We start from the raw sequence: 20,640 nt of genomic DNA, 5'->3' as shown, positions 1-20,640 counted from the left end.
TCGACATTTCGGATTGAGACGGTACCACTGCATTGGGGAGGTAATTGTTCACCATTGAATCCTTAAACTGGAACTCTTGTCCATTCAGATGTGGTTTACATGTTGAAAGGCATAATTCAGAGAAGAGCTCGCAATTTTATGAGTCAATAATGAATTACAAGTTATAAGGTCATTACAATGCAGAAGGAGGCCATTTGTCCATCAGGTTCATGCCATCTCCTTGCAGTGGAGCAATCCGTTTGGGGCTTTGTCCCTATAAAATTCGTGTTTGGCTAGCACACAATTAAAACTTCTGATATTGAAATAAATATATGTACAGAAAATCTGAAACAAAAATTTCAACTAACTCTAAAAGTGCTTCATCATTACTGAGCTATACGGAGTCACTTTCCCCTATTGTATGCAATCTTGAATACTCACCTACACTGATAAATTTCTCCATGCCTTCACTCCATCTGAACGCAATCAAAATACTAACCATCAAATGACCCTTGAAATGAGATGTCTCCTATCCATTCAGGTGTATGTTACAGATCAAATGGGATAATTCAAAGCCAAACAGGTAATTTTGTGGTTCTTATGGAATATAGTTTTTAGACCACATCATATAAAAACTCAATTAACTAGTTAATTAATTTCATTGTTTTCCTTAATATCTTGTTGTGCATAAAATGGCTGCCATAGTTGCTTGTATATTAATAGTGATTGTACTGCAAAATAATCCGTATTTATCTCTGCGATTTCCAGACTCAAATCCCTACCTGGGGACTTGGTTCCTTGGCTCACGCTCTCTATGCAAACCTTCCCAGAGACCTATCTAATCATTGGAGTTCCTACCACCTCCAGCTTTGACAGTCTCAGTCCATCATTTAAAATGTCCACTAAACCATTCTCTTGACCCACCCTGAATCATCTCCCCTAATTTCTTCTTTCCTCTCCTTTCACACTGGGATATTAACATTTTTTAAAAATCTGCTGTACTTCTCTTGATCAATTGAAAAGATTTGGACAGAAAGTTATAACAAATACATCTGCTAAGGTGGCAATATCTACAATGTTGACAGCATCTATCTTTTGGCAATGGCTTCAAAATGAGCTCAGAAGCCTTACAGTATCATTCAAAAGATGACACAGACAGCTCCAATGACAAAGAGCTCTGTTGCCAGATGTCCACACTGTCCATCTATTTCATCATAGTCTGCTTTTCAGTTCATTTTTGAGGTGCTATTGTGCACACTTTAGGTCAGAACTGGGATGAGACTTGGTCAGTGCAAGCTTTGATTAGTTCAATGAGTGATGGAAAAGAAGGATCCTGAGAAAGATAATATCGTGATTTATTTGCCTTGCCTTGAGAGAGCAATCGTCTTCATATACAGGGGATATCAATTTGTTTGCAAGTTAAAGCTCACCATTTCACAACTTTCACCCATATGTTATGGCACAGAGAGAGGCCATTCAGCCCATCTTCCATGTTGGCTTCAAGTAGATCAATCCCAACAGTTCCATTCCCCCGCTCTTTCTCCACAGCCTTGCAAATTATTCTTTCTCAAGTACTTATCCAAATTCCTTTTGATTCTGTTTCCACCACTCCTGCAGGAAGTGAATGCCAGATGCTGATCAACCTTTACATCAAAAGTTTTTCCTCACATCCACCTTTCATTTTCTACCACATATTTTAAAAATGTCCTCAATCTTTGGACTATGCTGTATAGGGAACAGCTTTCATCTATAAATCTAGACGTAATCTCGGTCACCAATGTCAAATTTCATCTCATCCTTTTTTCTCCCGGGGAATTACTCTAACTCCTATTTTTGAATTTCACAACCGAAATGCCCCAAGCCTGGAATCATTCAAGGAAAACTGCCAAAGTTAGGTGACCAGAACTGAATGCTCTATTCCATTTGAGGCCAAACTAGTGATTTTTTGTTTACAATATATACATGATGACTCTTTTTGACTCGATCATACCTTCTTCCTCAAATATAATGATTAAAATTTCAACTTATTTAATCATTGTTTGTGCACATCAGAAACACATATTTAGGAATCTGCAATCAGGGAAGCTTTTCAAATCTGAATGTAACTTTTGTAGGAACAATGCATTCAAAGAAAAAATGTGGTGCAGGTTTCAATGGGGATAATTTAAAAACTCAGAAACCTGAAATTCAGTACTACAAAAATGACTGGTTTCTGCTGTAACTAAAAATCTAATCATAAACCTGAAGAAGCAGAAGTGCAGAAAGCTCATGTCACATCACAGAAGTGTGGTGGCCTGGCCATATTATACAACTCTGATGAAAAATGACAGGTCATGATCTAAATAACCAAAGTCTTAAATATGTAGCTAGCTTTACTTTTATTCTATATTGCAGAAATGGATACGAGTCTATTATTAGAAATCCTATATCCAAAATTAAATTTCTTAAATTACTGAGAAAGTCCAAATGGACACCAAAAGGATTTAAAAAGTAATGTGGGTCAATTAAAGCAGAAAAACCAAAATTGATGCATAATATTACAAAGAATAAAATGAGAGTAAAAAAGAATGCATTTAGAAGCCTGGTTGATTGGGTAAAGCAAAAATAGTCTAGTTTATAGGGCATTCCAGAAGGCGATCAATAAGGTGTCCCACAAGAGCCTTAAAAAAAAGTCAAACCTGTAATGGAACTGTATAGATTGATGATTAATTGATATACGGGAAACAAGAGTTAGGAAAATGAATATTGATGGATTAGAATAAAGAACCCCAAGGAACATTACTGGATCCAGAGAGAGACAAAGACAAGTTATCCTAATAATTGTAATGAAATATTTTTTACAAAACATTACTAGAACACAAAGTACTGGTATGCAAAATTTGAATGTTCTATTATAGAAAGAACACTAAAACCATAGAGCAAACACAAAAATTGCTGGAAGAACTCAGCCAGTCAAGCAGTATCTGTAGAAAGAGAAACCAGTTAACATCCAGGTCGAAGGCGTTTCTTCAAAACTGAGAAAGAGAAAACCATGGACAATACACAGTGCAGGCAGTTTGATGGTTCCTGGAGGGGTTGGAGAGGTAAGGGAGGGAGGGGTAGGGAAGCTATAGCTATGAATAGAGATTGACAAAACCCAACTGTTACAGCTGGAGAAGAGGATATTTAATAGAGTTTTTATTTAAAAAGCAAATTATGACAAGTTTTGAAAGAGTAAAATAGGAAAGGTTGGAATGACTGACAATGGGGGAGAGAGCTCTGGCCTCGGAGAAATGATGCCATGAAGATGGTTCTCATAACAAGGAACATTTTATTAAAGACTGTTAATTAAAAAAATGCATCTCACACACACTTTTGCTGTCACACTTCATGTTATACTTGAACTTGCAAGTGATATTTGCACCATACAGCACTGCAATATAATTCCCTTAGCATAACCATAATTACAAATGTCCAGAATGATTTGTAAAAAATTGGAACAACACCAATTGTTAATACTGCCAAAAATATGAGCATTAAGGAAATAAAGGGAGATATGTGTATGTAATAATGTATGCACATTTGCATTACCAAACACTTGGAGCAATGTAAAACAAGCAGCGAATCTGAATCAAGCTTAAGCCCTGTTGACTATAATGAGTGTTTATGGAGCCTAATTATTTACTTTGGAAATATTATTCAGGAGCTCAAGAATCTTAAGGGAATATATAAATTGAAATATGATAATATGCTCACAGTTGTCCCAGACTCTTGAACAAGGAGACACATCCTCAAGCTTGGAAAAGAGAAGACAGTTTAGATTTAATCTCTTCATGCAAATGGCTGTAAATATGCAGAATGGAATGCCAAGAGGAAGGAAGCAGCAGAAATAAACAATGTGGGATTTATTTCAGGCAAATTGATCGAGATTTGAACAAGAAAGAAGTAGAGGAGTTGGCACTTGCCATATCAATCTTTTGTAATCCCATTCTTTTCAATACTTGAATATTATACATTCCTAATTCCCAATTTCATTTTTATTCTAGAACTTTTGCTCACTGTTTTTCACTCCTATCTTAATTCTCTACAATGTACATGTAAATATCCTGTGGCATTGCTCACAGTGAGTCAGAGGATTCATTGCTGAGTTAACACCTCCTTCTTACAAGTCAACCAAGTGGGGTTAAAACAATTATTCTAACACAATACTTATTTCATTGAGGACAATCTGTCATTGCAAACTACAGTATAAACTTGTCAGAAAGCCATGAACATCATGCAAAAATCTACAATTATCTAACCTGCATTACTTTAATTGAACTGCGCAGTTTGCAGACAACTGAATTTCACTTTTTCCTCAGAAATAAATGGAAGTTCAGCTGCTCCAAACATTTAAAATGTTATACAATTTATATATTGAAATACAACATACTGGAGTTCCAGAATGCAAATATTTATTTGTCAGAGATAACAAAATAAGATTTCTTTATTAGTCACATGTACATTGAAACACACAGTGAAATGCATCTTTTGTGTAGAGTGTTCTGGGGGCAGCCTGCAAGTGTCGCCATGCTTCCGGCACCAACATAGCATGTCCACAACTTCCTAACCCGTACGTCTTTGGAATGTGGGAGGAAACTGGAGCACCTGGAGGAAACCCACACAGACACGGGGAGGACATACAAACTCCTTACAGACAGCGGCCGGAATTGAACCCAGATCACTGGTGCTGTAAAGCGTTACGCTAACCGCTACACAGAGAGGTTTTAAATAGTAACAACAAATCCATCAGAAACCACTGCTGTCCATGAACATGGTCATGGTCTGAAACAATTGAGTCTGGAGGCTGTAAGTTGCCTTCATCCAACAATCAGCTTCTGGGGAACTTCACTGAACAGCAGAGGAGGCTGAAGAGAAAGTTGCTTTAGATTAATTTTCAAACTTCAGGTTTTAAGTTATTAAATATTGACACATTTTTTAAATAACCCCTAAAAAAGGAGAGGGCAGGATCTAAAGGCAATTGATTATATGCCTTCTCTGTAAAAGGTCTGTATTGCTATAAATCATTTTTGTGGGAGCTAAAGGAACAAATACCTGCTGGTGCATGTCCCTTGAAACTCAGTGAGCCCTTTCAGCTCAGAGCAATGGTTTTGGAACACCTCCCCTACTGTTATGGCAATCAGGTTTTGCCATTCTATGTCAGAATATGTAACAGGAAGGGTTTTTTTTCCAAATGACACCAGACTAAAAGTGTTCACTGAAAAATAAGACGTGTGGGCTTCTCATATGACAGGAACTGAAGGTTTCTCTAAAACAAAACAACACTTCATTTTCAGACTTGCATACAAGAATTGCTGCAAGATTATATTTTTATACTTTTAAAATTGCTACTACAAAGACTAAGCTTGATTTATGAAACTTTGAGAAAGTTGCTTCTACAATACAAATGCATAAAGGATATTGTTAATTAACAAAGTAAACTTCCAAATTCTCCACTGGCTGTACATGATCAGCTTATTGTAAATAAGTAAATACCTTAGGTCAGAAAGGCATGCATTTACACAGTGCTTTTTATAACAGTTTAATATGCTTTGTGACCAATAAAGTACTTTTAAAGTGTATGCATTGTTATATTGCAAGGAAAGAGGTAGCCAATATTCACACGGCAAGCTGCCACAAAGAGCAATGTGGTTGTTTTAACAGTATAGATTTAGAGATAAATATTGTCCACAATAATTCCCCTGCTCTCCTTCACAGTAGCATCACAAGAATGTAAGAGCAAAAGAGGAAGAGGCTTTCTGGCTCTTCAAGTCTGCTTTGCCAATCATAAGATCACAGCGGATCTTCCACCTTGGTGCCATTTCCCAGCACCATCCACGTTACTCTTAATTCCCTTAGACTTCAGAAATCTATTAATCTTCGTTTTGAATGAACACAGCAACTGAGCCTCCACAGTCCTCTGCTGCGAGCAATTCCAAAGGTTTACCACCCTGTGACCATAGAAATTTCTCCTCATTTCAGAAATGACAAGAAAGGGACTGCCCCTAATTTTGAAACTACGTCGGCTTTTCCTAAACTCTGAAGCCATGAAAAATGTCCTCCCTGTATTAAGCCTGTCAAGACTTCTAAGAATTTTGTAAATTTTATTGAGAACCTCTTGTTGTTCTAATCTTGAGACAATACATTCCCAGTCTAGTCAATCTCTTCTCATTTGGCAAAACTTCCATTGCTGGTATACCTTCACTGCACTCCTAAGACAAGTATATCTGTTTTTTTTAAGGAAAGGAGAGCAAATCTTCATTCAATACTCCAGTGTGTACATGATGTGTGTCTGTGTGTGTGTCTGTGTGTGTGTGAAGAAAGAGAAAGAGAGAGAGAGAGAGAGAGCTAAATAATTGCACTAAGACTTCCTTACTTCTGTATTCAATTCCTTTCATAATCAAGGCTAACATATATTTGCCCTCTTAAATGTTGTCTTTTAACTGTTGCCCTCTTAGCTTTCCGGGGCTTATGTACAAATATACATAGGTTTCTTTCAACATCAAAAATACCCAATATCTGACCATTTAACAAACACTCTGCTTTTCTATTATGTGCACCAAAGTAAATAACTTCATATTTTTCAACACTACCCTGATCTCACCCACACACTCAGTTTGCCTGTCTTCTCTTGAAGCCCCCTTTACATTCTCCTACATATTCACAATCCCATCTAGTTTAGTAATGTCATCAAGCTTGGAAATATAATATTTGGTTCCCCTCAGTCAAGTTGTTGCTGTGGATTGAGAGTCGCAAGGGCCCAAGCGCGGGTCCCTTGCTAGTCACAGCCTGTCAACCTAAGAAAGATTTGTTTACAGTAGGCTAACAGGTCAGTAGTTCCCCATTTTCTCTCCCGCCTTTTTTTTAAATATTGGGATTGCATTTGCTCCCATCCAATTCACTGGAACAATCCAAAGTCTATGAAACTTTGGAAGTTAATTACCAGAATATCCACTATCTCTAAAGCCACCTCTTTCAAACTCTGCAGTGTGGGATCTTCTGCACTCATGAAAGAGAGAGAGAGAGAGAGACATAGACAGACAGACAGAGACAGAGAGTCAGAGACAAAGAGAGAGGAAGACAGAGAGAGTGGGAGTCTGAGAGGGATGGGGGCCTTGGTTTAATCAAATAAAAGGTACCACCCACTAGTTTAGCACCCATTTACTAGTGAACTGAATTGTCAGTCAAGACTTTTGTATTTAAGTCTCTGGACAGAACTTTAATCCACAATTTTCTGACTCAGAGTTGGGAAACCTTCCAACCCAACCACAGGTTTCCTGACAAACACCTGATATATTTGATCCATGATGTGAATCAGATTTTACTAACAAGATCTATGTGGAACAATATACACAGGATTCCAATCCATTTTAATTGAAAACATTCATACAAAAGTCATTATCTAACTCATTCTCATCAACATCACTAACCAAACTCCTTCAATTAATGGGATTACTGCAGACTGAAGACATAAATGGCCAAAGATCAGATCTGGCCATCGAATCTTGTTACTGGATAACTTCAGGCGAACTACACTCCAAATACAAACACTTCTGATTTCTCAATACTGCACTGAGTGACTTCCTAAATTATTCCATTATTGTGGCCTCAGCATCCTTCCACGATAATGTTTCAATTGCTGATCATTCTCTGTAGAAATACAGACTCAAATGGCATAAATGCACTTAAACGGTAGTTAAATAAACAAAGGAAGGAGAATAGAAGAATCTGAGAGAAGAGAGACAGATGGGGATTGAGGGCAGGAAGAGGGAATTCCTGTATACTGTAAGTGCCAACATGGGCCAAATTGCATTTTATTGTGAGGTAATTTTAATCTACTGTGTTCTATGTGGCTATTTCTATTCCTGAACATGCTCCTCACAACCCACAAAAACTTTCTTTTAATCTGTGACTTAATATATGTGAAAGCATTCTGATGTCCTTCAACAGGAATGTCAACCTGTACAAAAATTAACTGGGTATCTTTTGCCTTTCAGAAAAAAAAACAGAGTTTTGTTGGTATGGGTAAATTTAGTCTGCAGCAATTTGTTAGCACTGGAGCAAATGATATTAACACAAATTCTCACACCAAGTATTGGTATCAACCAAGTCAGACACAGGATAAATGAAAAAAATCTAAATTATTTTCTCACTTTTCCAGTTCTGATGAAGGGTCTCCATCTGGAAATGTTAATTCTTTTTCTCTTTCCATACAAGATCCCTGTCCTGCTGACTGTTTCCAGCATTTTCTGTTTTCATTACATTATAAAATTCTTCCCATTCTCCCCAAAAGAATATCTCAAGTCCACTATTTCCTCCATAAATATTTTCTGCACTCTTCACTTACAACTTTGGTTCAGCATTTAGCGTATGAGTACTTTTGTGCTTTGGACCCATGCACATAGAATGCAAAATACTTCATTCTTCCATCAAATAAACAGTAATATTAGTGGACTTAGCAAGAAAACAGTCCAATCTATAAAGCACTGCAGAATGTGTGGCCAAAAACATTTTGTATAGTAGTCTTCAAAATTTGATCTCATGTCAGTTTAAAGTGAGAGGGAATAGAGGAACATGAAGAAACCATTAAATCCCTTGAGCCTGTTCTTCTACTTAATTAGACGATAGTTGATTGGTACTTTAACTGACTTTGCCTCCCATTGATCGTTTCTTACTGATACCTGAGAAAAACTCAGTCTCAGTTTTGACATTTTCAATCGACCCAGGGTTAATAACCGTCAATTGTACAGAAGAATTTTGAGTAGGCCAAGATAAAATTTATGAATAAGTCCACTTGTCCTGGAATCAGTTTCCTTTTGTTAGGCCCATCAAATCAACCTTACAGTTTAAGTGATGTCCATGTAATTCAACTCTTTAATTTGATATAATCCCATTACATCTTCACCAATATTCCCTCACAGCCAAATACCCTTTCTTGAAGGCTGATGCCCTAAACTACATACAGTGCTTACAATGGGGTTTCCCCAGAGTTTGTATAACTGAAATATCACTTTCCCATATTGGTGTTCCACCTCCCTTAATTTAAAGGTGACATTACTCTTTGCACATATGTACTCATCTTTAATGTAATGTACATAGATACATAATCATTTTTCTCCCAAAGATTTTATTCTTTCTCTAGTAAATCTTTCACAATGTAAAGTAGATAAATCTATCCTTCCTACTTTGAACCCTTCTTCCACAGTTTTGCCTTTTCAATTAACCTGCCTTTGTCCCTTTGTAACTTTCTGCTTTCAGAAGGTCAAACCCTGGTACAGACCTCAAGGAAGACTGCATTTTGCCTTTTAACACATTAAATAAATAAGCCTAAATCTTAAGGGGGAGGGTGAGCAGCCAAAAGTCATGGTCCACATCAGCACCAATAACATCGGCCGGAAGGGTGACAAGGTCCGGCAAAGTGAGTTCAGGGAGGTAGGTGCTAATTTAAAAGACAGGACCTCCAGGGTGGTGATCTCAGGATTGCTACCCGTGCCACATGCTAGTGAGCAAGAAATAGGAAGATAGTGCAGTTTAACATGTGGCTAAGGAGACAGTGCAGCAGGGAGGGCTTCAGATTTTTGGATCACTGGGCTCTCTTCCAGGACAGGTAGGACCTGTACAAACAGGACGGTGTGCACTTGAACTGAAGGGGGACCTTGCAGGAAGGTTTGCTAGTTCTGCTCAGGAGGGTTTAAACTAGAGCTGCAGGGAGTTGGAAAACAGAGTGGCAGGGCAGCAAGTGGAGTGGCTGTGGGAAAGCCTACAAGCAAAGACAGAAATCGACTGGTTGAGCATGGTGGGACTAATGTTCTGAGATGCATCTATTTCAATGTAAGGAGTATTGTAAGTAGGGCAGATGAACTCAGAGCATGGATCGGCACATGGAATTATGATGTTGTAGCCATTAGTGAGACTTGGTGCAGGACTGGCAGCTTAGTGTTCCGGGGTTCCGATGTTTTAAACATGACATAGAGTGAGGTATTAAAGGGGGTGGGATGGCATGACTTATCAGGGAAAATGTCACGGCAGTGCTCAGAGAGGACATACTGGAAGGCTTGTCTACTGAGGTAATATGGGTGGAACTGAGGACAAAGAAAGGGATGACCATGTTAATAGAACTATGTTATAGACCTCCCAATGGTCAGCGGTATTTAGATCAACAAATTTGTAGAGAGATAGCAGACAGTTGCAAGAAAAATAAGGTTGTGATAGCAGATGATTTTAACTTTCCATGTATTGACTGGGACTCCCATACTGTAAAGGGATTGAATGGGATAGATTTTTTTCAAATGTGTTCAGGAAAGTGCCCTTAATCAATATGTAGAGGTCCTAACTAGAGAGAAGGCGATACCGGATCTCTTCTTAGGGAACAAGACAGGGCAGGTGACAGATGTGTGTGTAGGGGAACACTTTGGATCTAATGATCATAATTCCATTAGTTTCAAGATAATTATGGAGAAGGAGAGGACTCATCCTCGGGTTGAGATTCTAAATTGGAGTAAGGCCAACTTTGATGGCATCAGAAGGGATCTGGCAGGCATGGATTGGGATAGGCTGTTTTCTGGCTAAGAGATGCTTGGTAAGTGGGAAGCTTTCAAAAGTGAAATATTGAGAGTACAGAATTTGTATGTTCCCGTTAGAATAAAAGACAAGGCTAGCAGGTTTAGGTAACTTTGATTATCGAGGGAAATTGAGGCCCTGATAAAGAAAAAGCAGGTGGTGCATATCAAATGTAGGCAGTTAGGATCAAATGAGGCGCTTGAGGAGTATAAGAAATGCAAGAGAACATTTCAGAGAGGAATCAGGAGGGCAAAAAGAGGACATGAGGTTGCTCTGGCAGACAGGGTGAAAGAGAATCCCAAGCTATATTAAGAGCAAAAGGATAGCAAGGGACAAAATTGGTCCTCTTGAGGATCAGTGTGGTCATCTACGCATGGAGCAGAAAGAAATGGAGGAAGATCTTAAATGAATTTTTTGCATCTGTATTTACTCTGGAGACAAACATAGAGAGTATAGAACTGAGGCAAAAGAGTAGCGAGGTCATGGACCTTATCCAGATTACGGAAGAGGAGGTGCTGGCTGTCTTGAGGCGAACGAAGGTGGATAAATCCCTAGGACCTGACAAGGCGTCCCCTAGGACTTTGTGGGAGACCAGTGCAGAAATTGCAGGGACCCTGGCAGAGATATTTAAAACATCCTTAGTCATGGGTGAGGTGTCAGCAGACCAGAGGGTAGCAAATGTTCTTCCGTTGTTCAAGAAAGGCTCTAAGAATAAGCCAGGAAATTATAGGCCAGTGAGCCTGACGTCAGCATTGGTAATTTATTGGAAGGTATTCTAAGGGGCAGGAAATATAAGTATTTTGATAGACAGGGCCTGATTAGGGATGTTCAACATGGCTCTGTGCATGGTAGGTCATGTCTAACCAATCTTATAGAGTTTTTCAAGGAGGTTACGAAGAAGGTCAATGAAGGAAAGGTAGTGGATGTTGTCTACATGGACTTTAGCAAGGCCTTTGATGAAGTCACACATAGGAGACTGGTCCAGGAGGTTAAGTCACTTGGCATTCAGGATGAAGTAGTCAATTGGATTCAACACTGGCTTTGCAGAAGAAGCCAGAGAGTGGTAGTAGATGGCTGTCTTTCTGAATGGAGGCCTGTGTCCAGTGGTGTGCTGCAGGGATTGGTGCTGGGTCTGTTGTTGTTTATCATCTATATTAATGATCTAGATGATAACATGGTAAACTGGGTCAGCAAATTTGTGAATAACAGCAAGATTGGAAGGGTAATGGACAGTGAGGAAGGCTATCAAAGCTTGCAGCATGATCTTGACCAGCTAGGAAAATGGGCTGAAAAATGGCAGACGCAATTTAATGCAGACAAGTGTGTGGTGTTGCTCTTTGGGAGGACAAACCAGGGTAAGACTTACACAGTGAATGGTAGGGCCATGCGGTGTGCGCTAAAAGGGACCTGGGAATACAGATCCATAGTTCCTTGAAAGTGGCATTATAGGTAGATAGGGTCACAAAGAGAGCTTTTTGCACTTTGGCCTTCATAAATCAGTACAGGAGTTAGGATGTTATGTTGAACTTGTATAAGACATTGGCGAGGCTGAATTTGGAGTATTGTGTGCAGTTCTGGTCACCTACCTACAGGAAAGATATCAATAAGCTTGAAAGAGTGCCGAGAAAATTTACAAGGATGTTGCCGGAACTTGAGGACCTGAGTCATAGGGAAAGGTTCAATACGTTAGGATTTTATTCCCTGGAGCGCAGAAGACTGAGGGGAGATCTTATAGAGGTCTACAAAATTACGAGGGGTATTGATAGGGTGCATGCAGGCATTTTCCCCTAAAGTTGGGTGAGACTAGAAGTAGAGGACATAGGTTTAGGGTGAAAGGTGAAATATTTAAGGGGAATCTGAGGGGAAACTTCTTCACTCAGAGGGTGGTGCGAGTATGGAACAAACTGCCAGCGGAAGAGGTAGATACGGATTCAACTGTAACATTTAAGAGAAGTTTGGATTGGTGCATGGTTGGGAGGAGTTTAGAGGGATATGGTCCAGGTGCAGGTAGATGGGACTAGGCAAAAGATCAGGCGGCATGGACTAGATGGGCCGAAGGACCTGTTTCTGCGTTGTAGTGCTCTATGACTATCTTTTATCCATCTTGGCACATAACTATTTATACCTTGCTCTTTATAAAGTGAGTCAGATGCTCTTGGAACAAAGCAGAAGATGACATCAAATAAGAGTGATTTGCATCACCAGGCAAAAAAATTAGTTCACACGTTCAGAATTTGTCTTTTATCTTGGGGATTCTTAAGTAAAATACCTGTAGTGCAAGTGTATTGGCAATGCAGCATATAAATTGTGGGAGAGCCTAACTATTTCTGCTGTCAGATTGGCATTCCAATCTATGCTTTCCTTCCATTCCCACAATCAACAAAATAGTAAGTTGCTATTTTATTCAGTGTGGGATCAAACCACAGCAAGGATCTTGGCTGAAGAAAACCATTAAGATGCCCATGGCTTCCCAGTTGTCTCCTTTGGAGATCTGGTTAACGAAGCCTCTTAATAAAATAGAAATGCTCCATATGATGGCAATGGTATTCCTGTCAAAGGGAGGATGATTGGGAAATCACCCTGTCATTCACACCTCATATCTATATGGCTGTAAGTGACAGCTTCATTTTATGTGCATAATTTGCCTACAATTATCCTCCAGTCACTTTATTTTCCCATAAAACGTGCTCTGCTTTTATTGGGTGAAGTTGTATTTCTACCCTTCTCTTTAAATAGACTTCTTTTTCTATGTAAATTGCCTTTGCTGTACAATTGATTGGTGTGAGCTCAATCACGTACCCCATATTGTCTCCAACCCTTTGGCTGACACTGTATCAACAGACACATTGTGAAATAAAATACTCATATTGTATGAATACTATTTTCATTCTCTATTCATGTTTTTATACCAATTTAAAACTTAATGTTGAACTTGTCCCTTATAACCATTGCGATTGTCCACTATAAAACCAAATAAGTGCAGCTGCAGTACAAATGTACCTCATTTCATGAACAGTTTAAGGTTTTCTTTCAGAAACAAAGTGTATTTTCTAACACTTTTCATGACCTCAGGATGCCCCACTGTGCTTTACAGCAAACAAAATACTGTTATATTGTAGTTACTGTTGTGTATGGAAATGCAGCAACTAATTTTCTTACATTAAAGATCCACAAACAGCAGGGAGATTACTGATTGGATATTAGATTTAACAATGCTGCTGGATAGAAAAATATTAACTGGGCAGAGAGGAGACAATCCTGCAGTTCTTTGAAATAGAACCATATAAACGTTTACATCCACCTGGAGGACAGATAGGGCCTTAAATTATCATCTCATTACCATGTTTGGTAATGCAACATTCCCTCAAAATTGTAGTGACATGTCATCTCAGATTATGTGACCAATTCTCTACAGAGGGGCTTAAACCAAGGACCTTCTACTGGAAGAGTTGAGAGTGCTATAACTAAGGAAAAGCTAATAACTTAGGTTACAATGAACTCCATGCCATGCAGCGAGCTGGCAAAGTGATCTTCAGCACATTATCATGCATTAAATATGCAGCACAAAAGAAATTCATTCAGCCCTACAAGTCTGAGCTAGTCTTAACAATCCATGCAAGTGTCTTCCCATTCCATCAGACAAGTCTTACCCCTTCAAGCTATCATTTTATTCTTTGTTCTGTTGTGCACTGACTAATTTATTTTCAAAAGTATCTAAACTATTTTGCTTAGCAATTGTTCGTGGTAGCAAGTTCCACATTATAATCCTCTGAAACAAGATATTCTCCCTGATTTCCTATTCAATTATTAGCAGTCATTTTGACTAGTCATTTTGGATTCTTTCACAAGTGGAAGCATTTTCTCCCTTCCAACTTGTTTATTCATAATTTCAAAGAACTTTATTCGCTCATTTTTAAGGGCTATCTTTCCCAAACAAAAGTACCAAAACCTCTACAGTCCTCCCTTTCAGTTCTGACACCATACTTGTTCATCATATTTGCACTTTTCATGGCACTTCTGTGTCTTTTTTTAAATTATAGAGACTAGACTATGCACAATACTCTAGCATGGCCTTGCCAGGGTCTTATGCAAATTTAACATAACTTCATTACTTTTGAATTCGATATCCTATGCCCCTAGAAATAAATCCCAGGGCTATGTTAGCCTTTTTTTAATTGCTTCCGTGACCTGTGATACTGCTTTTATCAACTCAGTTATAATTAAATTTTTAATCAGCAGTAAGTATGGAGAATGCAAAGTCCTGGAATGTGAATTGTTTCTATTTGGTTGTGGAAACTCATAATATAATTAACTTTAGAAATACATATACACCATGAACAATGTGTATCTATCTAGGCAGAATCAGTTAATTCTAACAAAGGAGTTTTGTGCTCACTGGGTTAATTTTAGGCCTTGCAAAGCTAACATCAACATGTTTTCGTATTACATATATAATGTAATGGCGGGCTCATTAAAATATCCAGGCAACACCATAATGGACAATAAGAATAACTTTTGATTATTTTATATTTTCTATCTATTTTTACAATGCAGGAGCAGGACAATATGGAGTCCAAAATCAAGTTATAAAATGTAATGGAGAATATGATAGGATTTAAGATGATCAAGTCTCTCGGATCCAATGGTTTTCACCCCAAAGTAATAAAAGCATTAAGATATTACAGACTTTATGGTTATAATTTTCCAGATTCAGCTCTAAAAATTGCAAATATTATTCCACTATTTAAGAATAGTCAGATGAGAAACCAAATAACCACTAGGCAGTCAGCTTAACATCAACTGTGTGAAAGCACTGAAAGAAACATAAGTGATAGAATACCTGCAGACTTACACAAACACAAGCTGATCGATAAGAGTCCGTATGGATTTTGTGAAAGGACATCATGGTTGATTTGATCAACTCTCTAGCCTGATAGCTAGGGAACAGTTTGGAGTATTGTCCATAAGGACCTCCCGAGGGCATTTTAAAAAGTTGCATACAAAAGGAAAGATGAAAAGATACTGGCTGGGAGGGAGGAAATGGGGTTTGTATATCTGAAATGTTTGCCTTTATCCAAGGAAACTGTAACAAGGAAAAAGTAAGATGTACTTCAATTGTACAGATCCTTCTGACTGGAGTATACTATGGAGTTTAGGTTGGTGAAATTCAAGAAAGACATAGCCCAGCTTTAGTGCAAATATACTTGAATGATATCATTGCTGAACATTAAAATTCAGGTCAAGACTATACTATCTTAAATTTACCACACTGAAGTGGCGACCCAGGCAAGGTCTTTAAAATAATGAAGGAGCCTGACAGAGTGCAAGCAGGGAAACTAGTGAGGGAATCCGTTTAATTCGAATTGGATAACCAAGGAGCGAACCTGGGAGGTAATATTTGATGGAAAGGGGAGTGTACTCTGGGAACTCCCTCCTAAAAGGACATTCAATGAACTGAAACTCACAGGACTGAGATCAATGGGTCTTTTTGTTTTAGCTAGGTAGACATCCCAATGGATGGGGAACAGGGTCGGGTAAATGGAGCCGAAGCATCGATCAACCACGACCTAACTGAATGGCGGAATGCATTGGTGGGGTTGGTCTCATAATTACGGAAATTGCCTTTATAATCCGTTCAGGAAGACGCAAAAAAATAACAAAAGAGGTTCAGTGCTGTTTGCTTCATTCTTGTTTTAACTGTGCGCTCTTTTGACGCTGCTGTGAGGATTATAATTGCAATGAAAATTCTCCCGGCATACTTATATAAAGCATTTGTCAGTGCTTCAGCTTGGTATTTCAAAACCTATTTCCACTTTGCACTAAACTGGTTTCCTCTTCTTCGCAGTTGCACAATCCTTCGAACTACCAAACAAGAACAGCGGTGACCTCTCAGGCCCATTCTAAAAAAAAATCCATTAAAAAATAGCACCACAACTTCTTATCCTGTTTTAACCCTGAAAGAAAGCCGTCCCTTGGCGAATTCTCTCCCAACTATAGGTTTCTGCGTCCACCATGAGAACATGGACTTGCCCGATCATCACAAAGGGGTTTCCGTGCACATAACAATATCTATCGAGGTAAAATGACGCGCTCCAGCGGATGACATTTCGCAAGTGGTTAAAATTGCACGACTAGCAAGCCCTAGCCTTCTAATTCTCTCAAAAATCTACAGCAATTCAGTTTTGTTTTTATGTAATGTTGACAAGTTTTAGAGGGCGGGGAACCAGGCAAAAATATCACAGCATAGGTTTTCCCATGTTTCAGGAACTATCCTGTTAGCCACGGCATATGATACAGTATTGATTTACCTTTAAGATAAATGGCGGGCTCTGCACACACATGCTGTTTATTCAACACCATGGATATAACGTTATAAAATGTAATATAAATGTAATATATGCCAACATCTGCGACTCTATTTCCAGTATTTTTAGAACAAGGTATTGATGCATAGAAACTTCTTTCAGTTTTTCACTTTTGTTTTTAAATGCAAGGCCAGTTCTGCAAATCAGAACATGTCCTGAAGATTTATTGAACACCACAATCACTCCTTCATTGTTCAACTTAACTGAAAGAAATAGCCGGGGGATGCGAAAGTCCCGAGCAAGTTTTGGGAACTACTTTTACAACAACGGACACATGCACGGATATTTTGTTTTTGGGGGTTAGGAGTGGAAAGTGGATGGGAAAGAGAAAGTTCTACCCTACCTCTTCGAACCTCTTGTATATGTATAGGTGAATGTGGAATCGGAATATCTGAAATCTAGAACAAAAACAAAATGAAGTGAACAAACGAGCAGAGGACTTTGTACTGTTGGGCAAGATCTGCCTAGTGTGGATTAATGAGATAATTCAGCTCCAGCGAAACAATCACGTTGCAGTTCAGAGTCTGCGAAGGGAGTACTTCATGGAGCGGGCCATTTACAGTACAGTACGTTTTTCTGCAACAAGTGTTTCCATAGCGACAACAAAAATTGTCGATGCAAATGGACAGATCTATGGAAATGAACAGAAAATGCAGCTACAGTCGCTTTCATCTATCTGGTCTATCATATCGTGATTACTTCAAAACCATCTCAAATGTTGTAAATTAATGCAATAGAGATACAACAGGAAAAGAGACTTTATATTTCCAGATAGTGTCATGCCAATGAACCAAATGCAAATACAATGACATCCACTGTCGGGATTTTAACACCGACATAAAACGGCAAAATGTCATTTAGGATGCATTTGTTTTTATTAACAGCAAATCTTACCGGAAAACAGGCAGTCCTTGTCCGCCTTGCACCTCTGGAGTACGCTGTCTATGTCTGTCTGTATCCGCTCCTGCCTTGAACACATCCCCATGAAGTGCAAACAGAGAGAGAAATGTTTTGCTTTCCTTTTGTTGTCCTCCCTTTTCCAGTAAAAGCAAACCTGCGAACCAAGCCGCTTGCCAGCCCAAGGTCAGAGTCCCCAGTGTGGTGCGGCTGGGAGGCGGTGCGGAGTTGCTGGGGCCGGCAGATGGATGGGCTCGGTGCGGGGCTGCTGCTTCTTTCCAAGGTACGCTGCCGCAGCTGCTTTATCTCAGCTGGCCAGAGATGACAATAGCAATCCAGCTGCTCTTCCGACTAGGGATGTGCTGTACTACGGGGCGCCGCAGCCTCCACATACACACACATACACACATACACACACCCTGCTCCACAACGCTTCGCGATTTCGAAAGCTAACAAAAAGCCAGCCCACTGCTTCCTTTTTTTTTCAAACCGATTTCTTCATCAATTATTCCTTCTGCATTGTTTTTTTTTCAGGAGAGGGTAATATCCGACCCGTGAGCCGTCAGTCGATCTGGGCAAGTGTGCAAGCCACACGGTATTTTACCCAGTGTTGGACCAACGTAGGAATTCAAAAGATGCCACACATCGGTTCATGAGGTGAAATATGACAGCGTCACCCGATGAAGAAATCTGATGCCCACCACGGATCTGACAGAACTCTGGACTAATAAATAACACTTGCGGGGGTTGTGTATGTATGTGAGAGAGAGGGTGGGGGTAATGGTGGGGGGGGGGGTTGGGAGGTTATTTGTAGGGAGGGATGATGAGGGGTGGTTTGATTCAATAAATGCGACGTGCTAATTTCACAAATTCGGTTCCCGGTCTATTGTTTATTCTGCAAGCGATTATTAAAACCATCAACGTATCCACACACAATGCACGCAGCTCTCCCATTAATGTGGCAGAATGCATTTTATTTCAGAGTGGCGTTCCATAAAAGACAAAGTGCGATTTATCCTACAATCTCAAAATTTGATGTAATGATATTTTTCCCCGTTCCGTGACCTTTGGGGAATTTGACCGGCGGTCCAAATATGGGAATGTCTGTTCTGTACAAGGGTGTTAATTAAAAGACGCTGTATAATAGATGAAAGACCTATCAGGGATGCCATTCTGGAAATAGCTCGAAAGACCTGTTAGGACTCGGGCCCTTGAGCCCTGGAGTAGCAAAACGAGCGCCAGCGGGGTTCCTTGCTCTCACTGATGGATCACATGAAGCTCCAAATAAAGGATTCACTTCAGGTGCCACAAAAGCACTCATTCAAAATCACATTCTGTTTCTGGAATCACGTGGGACGGTTTCCCTTTCCAGGGAATTGCCATTCTGAAATTGAATGCGCGACATGCAGTTTAATTCCCACTGTGTTCATCCTCCTCCTCCAGCCGTTTTTTTTTGCATGAACTGAATTGAACAGAGTATTATAAACATTACAGGATTCAATTTCACGGTCATGTTTTTTTTCGGACCATTTACAACAACATCACTGGGGTTCAGAGTAAGCCTCCGTGAATGAGTCAATCCCCGCCCTCTCCTCTCTATCCCGCTCGCTCTTCCTCGTTGCTTCTCCCCCTTTTTCGGGGCAGCCTATGCAACACATTGAATAAGTGATGGCATTCTGCAATATCCGATTGTCGTCTTCAAATGGGTCTCGACTAACCTTGTAATCCGGGTAATGTACAAACTATTTGTACAGAAATCCAGTTACTAATATAGCTCCCTTTCCTATTTTGAATTCCAAGTTACTGTTGATAATTAATCAACTTTGCCGCGGCTTTAATTCAAAGTGATGGCAGATAGTTAATAACAGAGATAAATGGCTTTCAATAATTCAGAATCTGCATTGACTGGGTAACAAAAGTGTGCAAAAAACATAATAAAACACAGAGGATCCACAGTAGTAAATGGTGGAACATCCTCTTTATTTAATGAGTTTAAACCTTATTATTCTCCCTCCATCTGTGCTCAGTTTCCAATGCATCTGAGTCGGCTGCCTTGAGCATGTGCTGGGGAATTGAGTGGAGCAAGTTCCATGATAACTATTTAAATAGAAAATAATAGAGACCTGCAAGTCTTCTACATGGACGGCCTGCCCGAGCTGAGAATAATTTGTTCCACTCCAACTCTGTGGGTTCTAAGGTGGCCAATGTGAGACCGACAGACCGGTAGGGCTAAATGTAATTGGATATGGATTGAGAGTCAGCCTGGAAGGTGGAATATTGACAATGATACATCCGTTGAGATGTTATTAATTTATCAGTATAATTTAAAAGTTGAGATCCCTTATTGTCAAGAACCATATTGTTGGTTCTTGTTCTTTATAAGGTATTGCGATATAAGGGCTCATGTGGGGCCGAAGACAAAGGTCCATCTTGCTATAGGTGCTCAGGGATAGAGATACAGGTATAAAGCTGAACTCATGCTTGAGGTCTATCAACAGTATCACCAACACTGCACTGGGAATTTTGGAACATTTTATTGCCAGTGACTAATAAAATGCTCACAATTCAATAAAATCTTAAAGGGTGTTCAATTTGGCCTGCATCCAAGAGAATGTGTGTTGATATTTATACAATTATTTTTGTTGGCTGGTGGTATCTTTTTGCACAATCAATATTAAACTATATTACAGCATTTAAGGCTTCAGAAGCTGCTGCAGTGCAAGTAATCCTTCAGCTGTTTGGGACAGTGGGTCTGACCATGGCCATTCCCATATCATTGCATGTTCAAAATGAGGAGAACAACTTCACCACGAGAGTCTTG

The 20,640-nt window shown here is 39.4% G+C and overlaps 1 protein-coding gene across 1 annotated transcript in view; it reads right to left on the bottom strand.

The window, feature by feature from the left end:
• The window catches only part of parp8 (poly (ADP-ribose) polymerase family, member 8), a 292,103-nt gene extending 274,156 nt beyond the window's left edge, over positions 1 to 17,947 (bottom strand). The window contains exons 1-2 of the mRNA XM_052010563.1: positions 17,817 to 17,947; positions 17,266 to 17,320 (exon numbers count right to left, since the gene is read on the bottom strand). Coding sequence (XP_051866523.1) covers positions 17,266 to 17,320; positions 17,817 to 17,907 — 146 coding nt within the window. The 5' untranslated portion in view covers positions 17,908 to 17,947. The remainder of the gene's footprint in view (positions 1 to 17,265; positions 17,321 to 17,816) is intronic.
• Positions 17,948 to 20,640: the final 2,693 nt, after the last annotated feature.

Source organism: Pristis pectinata, chromosome 2, assembly GCF_009764475.1.
Source record: "Pristis pectinata isolate sPriPec2 chromosome 2, sPriPec2.1.pri, whole genome shotgun sequence".
Classification (NCBI taxonomy): Eukaryota; Metazoa; Chordata; class Chondrichthyes; order Rhinopristiformes; family Pristidae; genus Pristis; species Pristis pectinata.
The sequence above is the reverse complement of the archived record's forward strand: the minus strand, read 5'-3'. Positions and strand labels throughout refer to the sequence as shown.